Below are 15,093 nucleotides of genomic sequence, written 5' to 3' on the forward strand. Positions count from 1 at the left end.
TGAAAATGAGGAAATATAAAGGAACTGCTGGCCGGGAAGGGGAGAGAGAGAGAGAATTTTGTCCGGCACCCAGAAAGAATTTCGGGTTAAATCAGTGTCTGGAGGATCCGCCACAGAAAAAAACGTTGCAAGCTCCGTTTTGAAATCTTTGAGGATGGTGACGGACAGCAACTTTTGGCGGATCCTCACAAAAAACGGATGCAACGGACAGCAATCCGTCACAATCCGCCATTAATGCAAGTCAATGGGGAAAAAAACGGATCCTCAAAAGAAAATTGAGGATCCGTTTTTTTCAAAACCTGGCGGATTGTGACTGATTGTAAAAAACGGAAGTGTGAAAGAGGCCTTAGAAAAATCCCTAAATATTTGATACTAGATGGTGGCCCGATTCAACGCATCGGGTATTCTAGAATATGGCCAGCGGGAGATCGACGTTCAAAAGATGGTCCAGGATGATCCACCACGATCGGCGATGTCACAATGGGGGCTTGGTCGCTGCTGCGTGTCACACTGAGGCTATGTACCCACGTTGCAGAAATGCTGAGGAAATTTCCGCAGCATTTCCGTAACTCCCGCCGTGGGAAAAATGCATGCGAATTTGCATGCGTTTTCCTGCAGAAAAAATGCATTTTTTACACGATTTTCGCGTGCGGAATTCAAGCACATTCCAAGCGATTTGAAGCATCGCTTGGAATGTGATTGACAGGTTGGTCACATTTGTCAAGCATGGTGTTTGACAATTGTGATCAACTTTTTACTATTGATGCTGACCTATGCAGCATTAATAGTTAAAGATAGAATGTAAAAAATAATTAAAAAATTAAAAAAAGGGTATTCTCACCTTCCAATGGCCCCCGATCTCCTCTCCAGGCTCCCGGCATCTTCCGGTCCCAGTAATGCTTAGCGCGAAGGGCCGGAGATGACGTCACTCTCGCAAGAGTGCAACGTCATCAGCGGTCTTTCGCACAAAGTATGACTGGGACCGGAAGATGTTGGGCGCGTGGTGAGAGGAGGGATAGAGTCCGGGGGGCCGTCGGAAGGTGAGTATATCACTATTTTTTATTTTAATTCTATTTTTTTACAGGTTTATGGTACCCAGGGCTTGGAGGAGAGTCTCCTCTCCTCCGGACCCTGGGTACCATCCGCACATTGAGCGCTGCGCCAGTCATCTCCCGGCTGCGTCGCCGCTGACCTCCATGTGGCAGGACATGACCCGCGGCAACCGTCGGGAGATCAGTGGCTAGCGCCGCAGATCTACCTATGGTAGTGGTGGCGTGCGTCGTTCGAATTCCGTGCCAATTCGTGGCCGGACTGCGCCAGTCGCTGATTGGTCGAGGCCGGGCGCGACCAATCAGCGACGCGGGATTTCAGTTACAGACAGACAGACAGACAGAATTAGATGATTATATAGTAGATGACTCATTGGCCATTTGAATGATGTTCTTCCCTTTAAGAAGGAGACCTCTTCATTTGGTGCTGATAGATTCGGTGCTTCTGACTTGTCCCAGTTGATTTTGAAGTCTGATAATTCACTAAATCTTTGCATTAGATCAACTAGATTGTGTGTTACTACCTTGGGATCAGTGAGGAGAATGAGTAGGTCATCTGTGAAGGCTGCGCATTTCCGCTCCGTGTGTTTAATTTTTAGACCTTTGATTTCTGGATTTTGTCGTATTGCTTGGATTAATGTTTCTATTACTAGTATAAAAAGGGTAGGTGAGAGGGGGCAGCCCTGTCACGGGGCACGTGACATTTTTTGATCGCTTTTTATTCCGATTTTTGGGACACAGAATGAACAAAAAACAGTAATTCATTAATTTCTTGGGGGGGGTTTACACCGTTCCGCGTGTAGTAAAATTGATAAAGCAGTTTTATTCTTCGGGTCAGTACGATTACAGCAATACCTCATTTATATCTTTATGTTTTGGCGCTTTTATACAATAAAAACAATTTTATATAAAAAATAATTATTTTTGCATCGCTTTATTCTGCAAGCTATAACTTTTTTATTTTTTGCTGATGACGCTGTATTGCAGTTAGTTTTTTGCGGGACAAGATGACGTTTTCAGCGGTACCATATTTATTTATATTCGTCCTTTTGATCGCGAGTTATTGCACTTTTTGATCGGCGGTATCATGATAAAGCATTGTTTTTTGCCTTGTTTTTTTTTTTTGAAGGGCTTCACTAAAGAGGTTAAGTAGTGGGACAGTTTTATAGGGTGGGTCGTTACGGATGTGGCGATACTAAATATGTATACTTTTAATGCTTTTTTTATTTACAAATAAAAGAATTTATTAAGGAATATTTTTTTTAATTTATTTATTTAGGAATTTTTTTAAAAAATATTTTTTCACTTTTTTTTTACTTTATTATTTATATTGTCCCAGTATGGGACATTACTATAAAATGTCAGATCGCTGATCTGACACTTTGCAGTGCACTGTGTCAGATCAGTGATCTGACAGGCACAACAGGAGGCTTTCTCAGCGCCTGCTCTCAGCACTAACACACACCCTATTCTGATAAAAAAAACATTTTTTTGCCCAATCAACACCTATCCCTGTTTTTTCTGGTGTTTGTAATTGGTATTTTTGAAATAGTTGATCATTTTTAATTGAATACTAATAAATTATATTTTTAAGGGTTGTTATTCTGTGGTGATCCGATAAACAGTTTTCAACCTGGATGGTGCCAAGATGTCATCTAGGTTACTGCCAGTCACTGAGGATGCGTGGGATGGAGGGATGGCTGGATGAAGGATGGATGAGTGAGCGATGGCTGGATGTTTGAGGGATGCATGGAGGGATGACTGGATGAGGGATAGATGGTTGGATAAGGGATGGCTGGATGTATGGAGGGATGTATGAAGGTATGGATGGCTGGATGAGGGAGGGATGGATGAATGATTGGTGGATGAATGAGGTATGGATGGATGAATGGACGGATGGAGGAGATGGATGGAGGGGTGGCTGGATGGAGGGATGGCTGGAATCCATAGTGTCCCACACTGTAATTCTTCTGTGCTACATGTGGTCTTCAGAGTAAATCAGGGGTAGTTTAGAATCTAAAGTTTTTCGTCTTTCCCACATTTCTTTACCCCTTGTTTCCATGTGGGTTCTTTCAAGTTTTTACTGTTTTCAGTCTAAATCTGCAATGTGCACATTCCAATAAGAGCAAGGAAAAGCATTGCATGAATAAGTGTGTCCAAACTTTTGACTGGTACTGTAGTATAACTAACAAAGTTGAACTCTGCAACGTCATAGCATGTAAATATGAAATATATGAAATTAGAATTGCATTACTGTTCTAGAAAATAGGAAAAAAACAAAGATACTTAGCACATAAATTGGCCCATAACCCACGGTATAGACACAAAATCATATGATGCCCACAATGTATGAACAAAATAAGAACAAACTGAAGAGAGATTTACCAAATAAATCTTTTATGGTAATAAAACAATTGAGTTGGATACATTCTTCTAAGATAGTGGTTTTACATAAGTCACTCCTACAGTCCTGCTCATGATGTACTCATTTGTCACTAGACAATCCTATTACAGTGGTTAAAGAAAAGCTGCTTTTAGCCACAGCAATAGCCTTTACTAATTCATCCCTTTTATCCTCTTTTATCCCAGAAACGAATTACATTATTTAAAAATAAAACATTGTTGAGAACTAAAGAGCACCCAAGAAAAGGATGTTTCTACAGCCATTACGATTCTGTCCTGTCTTCAAGCAATACCTAAAATCAGATTAATCACCAATTTGAGACTTGGCATTTTAAATTATGAAAGACATATGTGCTAGAGGAAAACCTCTTTCTTCCAGAGCAAGGTTTGTAGAACACTCTCACAGTCTGGCGGATCTTTACAGAGGAAATTTATATGCTACTTTTACTGAGCAGAGTTCTAAACCAGGAGGCCGAAACGCTATCCAGTCGTCAATAAGAAATCCTTTTATCCTCAACCTCAATGTCGGAGGAAAGAAATTTCAGATTGATTGTTTAGCAGCAGCAAAATACCCAGTGACAAGAATTGGAAGAATTGCTACTTGTTCTGATCCTGTAAAAAGATTAGATCTTTGTGATGAATATTCCGTGCAGAGGAATGAATATTTCTTTGACCGGGACCCTACTGTTTTCTGTTACATATCCCATTTCTATCGTAGTGGAATTTTATGGATAATGGATGAGCTTTGCCCTCTTAACTATGTTGAGGAAATTGAGTACTGGGGCATTCATATAAATTATACACATAACTGTTGTCGTACTCTGTTTCAAGAACATCAAGATGAACTGAAAGAGAATATTAAGATCCAAAAAGAACTCCAAGCTGAGCTTGAACGTCATGATCATGAAAAGCACTTTGAAGGCAAGTGGCTTGGAAATTTGAGGAAAAGGATATGGAATTTAGTGGAAAATCCATACTCTTCTATTCCAGCTAAAATTTTAGCAATTTTATCCAGCATTTTTGTCTTGATTTCTATTGTAACCATGTGTCTCAGTACTGTAGATGAACTTAAACATCTGAACCTCTATGGTGTATCTTATATGGAACATGTGGAAATTGCCTGTGTTATATTCTTCACCACAGAGTATATCATGAGACTATTATCAACCTCAGATATTAGAAGATTTCTAAAAACAGTGTTAAACATAGTAGACCTTATTGCTATTTTACCATTTTATATTCAGATTATATTTGAGAGGTTCTCAGAAGAAGCGTATGTCCATCTGCACCCTGATGATATGGAGAAAATGGAAAGAGTGGGACAACTTGGGAAAGTGCTAAAAATAATTCGACTTATGCGGATATTTCGTATTTTAAAACTAGCCCGTCATTCTATTGGACTAAGAGCTTTTGGTTTTACCATCCGTCAGTGTTACCAACAAGTTTGCTGTTTGTTCCTGTTCATTGCTATGGGTGTGTTTACATTCTCTGCTTTAATGCATTCTGTCGAACATGATATCCCCGGTACCAATTTCACCAGCATTCCAGATGCCTGGTGGTGGGCAGCGGTAAGTTTTTTATTTCCAGTCAGTGGGGCATTTTTCTCAAGACCCTTTATTCTTAGACAGTACAAACTTAATTTAGACAGTCTTAAAATGTGACAGATTTATAACAGTGATTGCTGTGTTTGATAGACTTGACAGCCTAAACATGCTCTATATTTAAGTCTACAAAATCTACTAGTTACCTTAGTGCCCAATATCTGCACCAAAATTGTACTGATTATTTTCCCACACGATGTTGCACATTAGCCTAATCACCTAACATTGAGCTGTGTCCCTTTCCAGAGTAGTCATGCCCCCTTGTTGGGCAAGTCACAGAATGTTTCAAAAACACATATATAAGGTGTAAGGCTGGTTTCACATTAGCGTTTTTTTGCGCAGCTCATCGTGCGCATCCATGCCCATGCGTCATGCGCACCTATGTTTAACATGGGGGGCGCATGGTCTTGCGTTTGCATGCGTTTGTATGCGTTTTCATGCGCATGTTTTTTTTTAAGGTGTGCACCTAGGCGCACCAGACGCAACCAGTTGCATTTTTGGGTCCATCCAACGGCGTCAAAAAAACGCATGTTCACGGAATGTGACAAAATAACGCATTACAGTCTATGGACATGCGCACGCCTGCGTTAAAAAACGTTAAGAGTTAACATGGCTAGAAACTGGTTAAAACGCATGCGCCTAAAAAACGCAAGCGCATGCAAAACGCATGAGGCGTTTTTTGCATGCGTTTCTATTGTGCACGAAGCGCTGCGCTAAAAAACGCCAATGTGAAAATAGCCTAAGTCGTGAAAGACATGAAAGTACGCTTTTTTGAACAAATTTTGCCAGAAATCTGTCTTATTAAGTTTGATAAATTTCCTTAATTTACTTTATCTTTATTATTTATTAATGATATTATTATTATTATTATTATTATTATTATTATTATTGTAATGAAATATTTATTGCTAAAGTAATTAAAGGTAACCTGCCACTTCATTCATGCTGACCAAACCATGGGCACCATGAATTAGAGCCTGGATACACAACTGAAATGAGGTATGTTTTTTTTTTCTGGAATGCATGGCCAGCTTCTCCCAGTGTCACTCTATCTGTTTGACAGGTCTCTACCATGTATGTACATAGAGTGAGACCTGTTAATCAACTGGAGGGCAACAGGGACAAACTGGCAGGGAAAAACATACCTGGCTGAAATGATGCAGCCAGTGTCTGATACATACTGCCGAAGGATCTGGCAGCAGGTATCAGCTGTCTGATTTCCTTTGAAATCCTGTAATGCTCTTTAATGAATGAAATAAAGTATAAATATAGCCAGTTTAGTTTGCACCATTTTAACAAAATGCACCCACCTTTGTAAAAAGAAATTGCCGGTAACGTTTTTATACTATGCAATTAATTCAACTGCTCTGTGGAAATTTATACCTGTTTTTTATTTGGCATGCTTGATTTTGTTTTTCCCTTTTTTATAGGTCAGCATTTCCACTGTAGGATATGGTGATACAATTCCTGACACAATTTTGGGGCGGATTGTAGCATTTCTGTGTATATCTTTTGGTATTATTCTGAATGGCATGCCCATATCTATACTTTACAACAGGTTTTCAGACTTTTATGCAAAACTAAAAGCACATGAAAGTACCAGTGTTATGAAAACTGCTGAAATCAGATTCAAAGAAAGGATAATGGAGAAGATAAAAACCTGTTGTGTCACAAAACAAAATACCAATTAGAGGAGATTTGAAAATGCCACATGGACAATGGACGTTAAGTAGCAGACTATGACCAGAAGTTCTTTGTTTCACACAAAATCAGAAGCAGATGTTACTTAAAACTCACAGTATTTGGCACTCTATCTAGAGGTTATGGGTGAACATCCAACTGCTCACTAAGCAAGTTTTCAGAGATGTCCCTCTGATCTTCAGCTCTATTAAATACTTTCCCTGAGTCCATATTGAATAGATCCATTAGATGGCTTTTACATATGCTGACAGCAGCACGCTGTTGGATTGCCTACCACTGGAAGCAAAACTCTCCACCTTCCCAACTAGATCTATATTCTCAGATCAAGGATATCAAGAATTTTGAGTATAGGGCAGCCCTTAATCACAATACTGTAGAGAGATTTAACCTTGTTTGGTCTCCTTGGGGTTCCTTTTGTAACTTGTTAAATATATGACCTCTATGAGATGGATATTAATAGGTCATAATATTCTCTATCACATCTCCCCCTTATTTCTTTTGTCTGAGTCTATGTGTTTGTTCGTGTGTGAGCTTTTACACTTTAACTTTCGGTTAAACATTTTCAAGTATATAAAGTATTATTATAGAATAATACATTTTATTTCTATAGCGCCAACATATTCCGCAGCACTTTACATTTCAGAGGGGACTTGTACAGACGATAGACATTACAGCATAACAATAATCACATAGATCATAACAGATACCAAGAGGGCCCTGCTCGCAAGCTTACAATCTATGAGGAAAAAAGGTAGACATGAAAGGTGGGTGGTAACAATTGCCCTGATTGTTTGGACCAGCCATAATGTTAAGTGTGTAACAGTACAAACACAGAGGGCTGATAGATACATAAAGCATGTGGGAACATGATGCGGGGAACCTGGTTATGGTAATACTTTTGCCTGTGCCACACAGGGATAGTTAGGTTAATGTGTTGAGGTGGTAGGCCAGTCTGAATAAATGCGTTTTCAGGGCACGCTTAAAATTGTAGGGATTGAGGACTAATCGTATTGACCTGGGAAGTGCATTCCATAGAACTGGCACAGCACGTGTAAAGTCTTGGAGACGGGAGTGGGAGGTTCTGATTATTGAGGATGCTAACCTCAGGTCATCAGCAGAACGGAGGGCACGGGTAGGATGGTAGACTGAAACAAGGGAGGAGATGTAGGGTGGTGCTGAGCCATGGAGTGCTTTGTGGGTGAGGGTAATAACTGGATTCTGGAATGGATGGGTAGCCAGTGTAAGGACTGGTACAAGGTAGAGGCATAGTGTAACGATTGGCGAGGAATATGATCCTGGCTGCAGCATTCAAGACAGATTGGAGGGGGGAAAGTTTGGTAAGAGGGAGACCGATTAGTAGAGAGTTACAATAGTCCAGACGAGAATGAATAAGAGAAACAGTAAGAGTTTTTGCGGAGTCAAAGGTAAGAAAAGGGCAATTCTAGGGAAATGTTTTTGAGATGCAGAAAACAAGAGCGAGCCACTGATCGGATGAGGGGGGCAAAGGAAAACTCAGAGTCAAGTATGACCCCAAGACAGCGGCATGTTGCTGGGGAGTAATAGTGGAACCACACACAGAAATGGCAGTGTTGGGTATAGGTACATTAGTAGTGGGAGGAAACACAAGGAGTTCAGTCTTTGACAGGTTCAGTTTCAGATATAGTGAGGACATATGTTAGACACAGCGTTTAGACAATCGCTGGTGTTTTCTAAAAAGGCAGGCATGATGTCAGGAGAGGAAGCATATAATTGGGTGTCATCAGCATAGAGATGGTACTGGAAACCAAATCTACTGATTGTTTGACCAATAGGGGTAGTGTACAAGGAGAAGAGGAGGGGCCTAAAACCGATCCTTGAGGAACCCCAACAGTAAGTGGAAGATGAGAGGAGGAGGAACCGGCAAAAGATACAGTAAAGGAGCGGTCAGAGAGAAAGGAGTAGAACCAGGAGAGAACGGTGTCCTTGATGCCAATGGAGCGGGGCATAGTGAGGAGGAGCTGATGATCCACATTGTCGAATGCTGCAGAGAGATCCAAGAGAATAAGCATGGAATAGTAACCATTAATTTTAGCTGTTAATAGTTAGTAGAATAATATTGGTTGACAACCTATAAATGATAGTGAACAATTTAAAATTACTATTTTTTTCTTTTCCTTAAAAATTGAAAAATGTATTTAAATAAAAATTGCAATTAAAAAAAACCTCACAGCAATTGAATGGCTTACATTTATAGCACATCTTTTCCACTTTATTCCCTTCACTCCATGTTCATTTTCTGTTGTATCATTTTCATTTTCTCCTTACCTTCTTCCAAGAGCCATAACTTTTTTCTATTTCCATCCACATAGCCGTATAAAGACTTGTTTTTTTGCTGGATGAGTTGTACTTTTGAATGGCACCATTCATTCTACCGAATAGTTTACTGGAAAATGGGAAAAAAAATTCTAACTGCAATAAAATTGCATAAAAACTGCAATTTCACAATTTTTTTTTCTTTTATTTCATTTGCCATGTTCACTATATGGTAATACTGACCTTGAAATGTGATTCTCAAGGTTTCTGCGAGTAGGCAGATACAAAAATATTTTGGAAATTTGTAAGAAAAAAATGTTGCTTTTTTCGTCAATTTCTGTGACCTGTAACATTTTCATTTTTAGAGATCTGGGGCTGGGTGATTGCTTATTTTTTGCTCCCTGAGCTGACATTTTTAATGACGTCATTAGAGAGTAGATACAATGTTTTCACTGCCTTTTGCACTCTATTAAAATAGCGTGAAAGCAAAAAGAAACACAATTCTGGGTTTCTGATTTTTTTTGTCGTTATTCCTTTTACAGATCGGTTAATTTTACATTTTGATAGATCTGATATTTGTGAAAGCAGCGATACCAAATATGTATATTTTTCATTTTTTTATTTTATTTTTAATGGGGAAAAAAAGGATGGTGATTTGAACTTTGTGTTTCTTTTTATTTTTAAAGGGAATCTGTCATCAATTTTTTTTGCCTATCAGCTGCCGGCACCGCATCATGGGCTTATCTACAGCATTCTGTAACGCTGTAGATAAGCCCCTGATGTACCCTGAAAGAGAAGAAAAATGAGTTATATTATACTCACCCAGGGGCGTTCCGGGGTTTGGGTCCGGAGGGAGTCGCGGTCCGGTCCGGCGCCTTCCATCTTGCAGCGATGACGTTCTCATTATTCCTGGCTGTCGCGGCTCAGGCGCAGGCGCACTGCTCTGCCCTGTTGAGGGCAGAGCAGATTACTGCAGTGTGCCTGCGCCGGAGCCACGACAAGAAGGGAAGAAGTGGACAGCATCGTATGAAGATGGGAGGCGCTGGACCAGATCGTGACTCCCTCTGGACCCGAAACGCCCCTGGGTGAGTATAATATAATTCATTTTTCTTCTCTTTCAGGTTACATCGGTGGCTTATCTACAACATTACAGAATGCTGTAGATAAGCCACTGATGGCGGTGCCAGCAGCTGATAGGCAAAAAAAATTGATGACAGATTCCCATTTTTTTCACTTTTTATTGTATTTAATAGTCTCTTTAGGGAACTTGAAGCTGCAATCGTCTGATCGCTATGATAAGCATAGCAGAAATCACAATCTCCTATGAAGGCCCAGCCTGACTTTCACAGGAGTATCATAATTACAGGCACAGGGGTCTTCAGCAGACTCTTGGCTGTCATGACAGCCCATCGGTGCCCTGCGAGCACGTCACAGGTGGGCCAATGGGAGCGTGGAACAACGCGCACCCCTGTTAGTGCATGATAAATGCCAAGATTGACTGTGGCATTTAATAGGTTAAGAGCCGCGGGCTGATGTCTTTCAGGCAATATTGTCCTCCATAATCATAGCAACAAATATAGCTAGTAAACAATCATGTTCAGAGTGAAGGTGAAGTCTTCAATGTGTGCGACATCACCTAACATGAATAGTTATATAAAAATGTATATTGCACATTAAAAACATATACAAATAATATATACTATTGTTAAAATCCAACACTTACAGTGCCTTGAAAAAGTATTCATTCACCAAGAACTTTTCTAAACTTTTCCACATTGTTTCATGTGACACCCACAAACTTAAATGTATTTTATTCTGATTTTTGATGATGTAGCAATTATTTGTGAGTATTTGTAGTTTTCAAATTATTTAAAAAATCTAAATCTGAAAATTATGATATGTATTTGTATTCATCCCCCTATACTCTGATACCCCTAAATAAAATCCTGAGTCACCAATTGCCTCAAGATGTCACATTATTAGTAAATTGCGTCGACCTGTGTATAATGTATTCTTAGTACAAGTAGAGTCATTCTGCAAAGGCTTCAGAGTTTTGCTTTACCGAATTAAGGATCAAACAGCATCATGAAAAACAACGAACACACCAGACAAGTCAGGGATAAAGTTCCGGAGAAGGGTAAAGCATGGTCAGGGTGTAAAAAATAGGCCAAGCTCTGAACATTTTACTGAGCACTGTTCAATCCATCATCCAAAAATGGAAGTATGGCACACCTGCAACCTACCATGACATGGCTGTCCACCTAAACTGACATCCCAAGCATGGAGAGAACTAATTAGAGAAGTAGTCAAGTGGCTCATGGTCACTTTGGAGCAGCTGCAGAAATCAACAGCTCAGGTAGGAGAATCTGTGTATAGGATAAATATTAGTCATATACTTGACAAATCTAGGTATTATGGAAGAGAGGCAAGAAAAAAGACATTTTTTGAAAGCAAGCCATAAAAAGCTCCATTTGCAAAAAAGCCATGCAGGGGACACAGCTAGTATGTGGAAGAAGGTAGGCGTTCTGCAGATAAGGCCAAACATTTTGGGCTAAATGGAAAATCACTGTGTGGCGGTAGACTAAGGCTGGAGACACACTAGTGATTATAAAATCGCTCCGATTTTGATGCAGGAGAGTCGGACGAGTGTAATGCAATTGTCATGCAAGTGTCATGCGTTTTTTCTGAGAGTACAATCCAATTTTTCACACCTAGCATCTGATTTACATCAGAATGCAGTGCGATTGCTATCCGACTGAAATGCGATTTTAATATGAGCTTTTACATAGAGCAATTCTCTGTCATTTACACATAGTTTTCAAACAAAATATTCTTCAAAACACACACACACATATACAGTGGGTTCGGAAAGTATTCAGACCCCTTTAAATTTTTCACTCTTTGCTTCATTGCAGCCATTTGGAAAATGCAAAAAGTTCATTTTTTTCTCATTAATGTACACTCTGCACCCCATCTTGACTGATAAAAACCAAAAATGTAAACATTTTTGCAAATTTATTAAAAAAGAAAAACTGAAATATCACATGGTCATAAGTATTCAGACCCTTTGCTCAGACACTCATATTTAAGTCATATTCTGTATATATTTCCTTGTGATCCTCCTTGAGATGGTTCTATTTCTTCACTGGAGTCCAGCTGTGTTTAATTAGACTGATAGGACTTGATTTATAAAGGCACACACCTGTCTATATAAGATCTCACATGTCAGATCAAATGAGAATCATGAGGTCAAAGGAACTGGCCAAGGAGCTCAGAGACAGAATTGTGGCAATTGTGGCCAAAGTTACAAAAGAATTTCTGCAGTACTCAAGGTTCCTAAGAGCACAGTGGCCTCCATAATCCTTAAATGGAAGAAGTTTGGGACAACCAGAAGTCTTCCTGGACCTGGTCGTCCAGCCAAACTGAATAATCATGGGAGAAGAGCCTTGGTGAGAGAGGTAAAGAAGAACCCCAAGATCACAGTGGCTGAGCTCCACAGATGCAGGAGAGAGATGGGAGAAAGTTCTACAAAGTCAACTATCACTGCAGCCCTTCACCAGTCAGGCCTTTATGGCACAGTGGCCAGACGGAAGACTCTCCTCAGTGCCAGACATATGAAAGCCGTCATAGAGTTTGCTAAAAAAAACACATGAAGGACTCCCAGGCTATGAGAAATAAGATTCTCTGGTCTTATGAGATGAAGATAGGCCTTTTTAGTGATAATTCTAAGCGGTATGTGTGGAGAAAACCAGGCACTGCTCATCACCTGCCCAATACAAATCCAACAGTGAAACATGGTCGTAGCAGCATTGTGCTACTGGGGTGTTTCTCAGCTGCAGGGTCAGGACGACTGGTTGCCATTGAAGGAAACATGAATGCGACCAAGGATAGAGATATCTTGGATGAAAACCTCTTCCAGAGTGCTCTGGACCTCAGAATTGGTCAAAGGTTCACCTTTCAACAAGACAATGAACCTAAGCACATAGCTAAAATAATAAAGGAGAGGCTTCAGAACAACTCTGTGACCATTCTTGACTGGCCCAGCCAGAGCCCTGACCTAAACCCAATTGAGCATCTCTGGAGAGACCTGAAAATGGCTGTCCACCAACGTTCACCATCCAACCTGATGGAACTGGAGAAGATCTGCAAGGAATAATGACAGAGGATCCCCAAATCCAGGTGTGAAAAACTTGTTGCATCATTCCCAAGAAGACTCATGGCTGTACTAGCTCAAAAGGGTTCTTCTACTCAATACTGAGCAAAGGGTCTGAATACTTGTGACCATGTGATATTTCAGTTTTTCTTTTTTAATAAATTTGCAAAAATTTCTACATTTCTGTTTTTTTCAGTAAAGATGGGGTGCAGAGTGTACATTAATGAGAAAAAGACATGAACTTTTTTTGCATTTACCAAATGGCTGCAATGAAACAAAGAGTGAAAAATTGAAGGGGTCTGAATACTTTCCGAACCCAATATATATATATATATATATATATATATATATATATATATATATATATATACTACTCAAAAAAATAAAGGGAACACTTAAACAATACAATGTAACTCCAAGTCAATCACACTTCGTGGGATATTAATTTTAATTTACAATAATCATTTTTATGTTTTATTGCTCTCAGTGCATTACATGTGTAATGAATAAATATTTGCAACTAGAATTTGACATTCAGTGATATCTAGGATGTGTTCCCTTTATTTTTTTGAGCAGTATATATATACTGTATATATGTATATATACAAGATAGATTAAAAGCCGGCAAATGATCTGCCGGGTACAGTATAATCATAGAGTGACAGGTTACACTAGAACAGATATATACACACATATATATATATATGTGTATATATATATACATATATATACTCTATGTGTGTCAGTGACACACACACACACACACATATATATATGTATTTATATTGTATAGAGAGATACTGTAGAAGAAAAGTCGATAATACAGGGTAGGCCATTTATATGCATGGTGCGAGTGCTGTGTGATTTTTTTTTCTTGAATCCCTTCTATTCTGATGGTTCCTACAGTGATTTTACAGAACTTGGCAGATGTACAGCGTGTGCCATTTATATGGAAACACCTAAATAAAATGGGAATGGTTGGTGATATATCAACTTCCTGTTTGTGGCACATTAGTATATATGGGAGGGGTGAAACTTTTCAAGTTGGGTGGTGACCATGGTGGCCATTTTGGAGTCGGCCATTTTGGATCCAACTTTATTTTTTCCAATGGGAAGAGGGTCATGTGACACATCAAACTTATTGAGAATTTCACAAGAAAAACAATGGTGTACTTGGATTTAATGTAACTTTATTCTTTCATAAGTTATTTACAAGGTTATGACCACTTATAAAATGTGTTCAAAGTGCTGCCCATTGTGTTGGATTGTCAGTGTAACCCTCTTCTCCCACTCTTGACACACTGATAGCAACACTGCAGAAGAAATGCTAGTCTAAGGGGGTCATATTCCTTGTAGGAATGCTCGGACCTGACACCCATAATGTGATGGTGCACCATCTTGCTGGAAAAACTCAGGGAACATGCCATCTTCAGTGAATAAAGAGGGCAACACATCATCATGTAGCAATTTCAGATATCCAGTTTCATTCAGGTTTCTATTGATTAAGAATGACCCCACTATCTTTGTACCCCATATACCACACCATACCATCTATTATGGGTGTCAGGTCCGAGCATTCCTACATGAACAATTTCCTGGAAAGTGGATTGGTCATCATGGGCCAGTTGAATGGCCACCAAGGTGTCCCGATCTGATCCCCTTAGACTTATCTTTGGGGTTATCTGAAGGCAATTGTCTATGCTGTGGAGATACGAGATGTGCAGCATCTGAAAAAATGGATACTGGAAGCCTGTGGTAGCATTTCTTCTGCGATGTTGCTGTCAGTGTGTCAAGAGTGGGAGAAGAGGGTTGCATTGTCAATCCAACACAATGGGCAGCACTTTGAACACATTTTATAAGTGGTCATAAACTTGTAAATATCTCATGAAAAAAT

At 39.5% G+C, this 15,093-nt stretch overlaps 1 protein-coding gene across 1 annotated transcript; it reads left to right on the top strand.

The window, feature by feature from the left end:
* The first annotated feature begins 3,677 nt into the window (after positions 1–3,677).
* LOC141075860 (potassium voltage-gated channel subfamily V member 2-like) lies at positions 3,678–7,235 on the top strand. The gene is made up of 2 exons (XM_073563020.1): positions 3,678–5,020; positions 6,484–7,235. The coding sequence occupies exons 1-2, from the start codon at positions 3,791–3,793 to the stop codon at positions 6,742–6,744; spliced, it is 1,491 nt and encodes a 496-aa protein (XP_073419121.1). The 5' UTR covers positions 3,678–3,790; the 3' UTR covers positions 6,745–7,235.
* The last annotated feature ends 7,858 nt before the right edge of the window (positions 7,236–15,093 follow it).

This window comes from Dendrobates tinctorius, unplaced genomic scaffold (assembly GCF_039654945.1).
Source record: "Dendrobates tinctorius isolate UK_male_01 unplaced genomic scaffold, ASM3965494v1 ptg000377l, whole genome shotgun sequence".
Lineage (NCBI taxonomy): Eukaryota > Metazoa > Chordata > Amphibia > Anura > Dendrobatidae > Dendrobates > Dendrobates tinctorius.

Bases quoted from the DNA above. Each gene is read 5' to 3' on its own strand.
- LOC141075860 (XM_073563020.1), top strand. From the start codon at position 3,791: ATGAAAGACATATGTGCTAGAGGAAAACCTCTTTCTTCCAGAGCAAGG. The intron at 5,021-6,483 runs GTAAGTTTTTTA...CCTTTTTTATAG, and splicing joins ATGCCTGGTGGTGGGCAGCG to GTCAGCATTTCCACTGTAGG.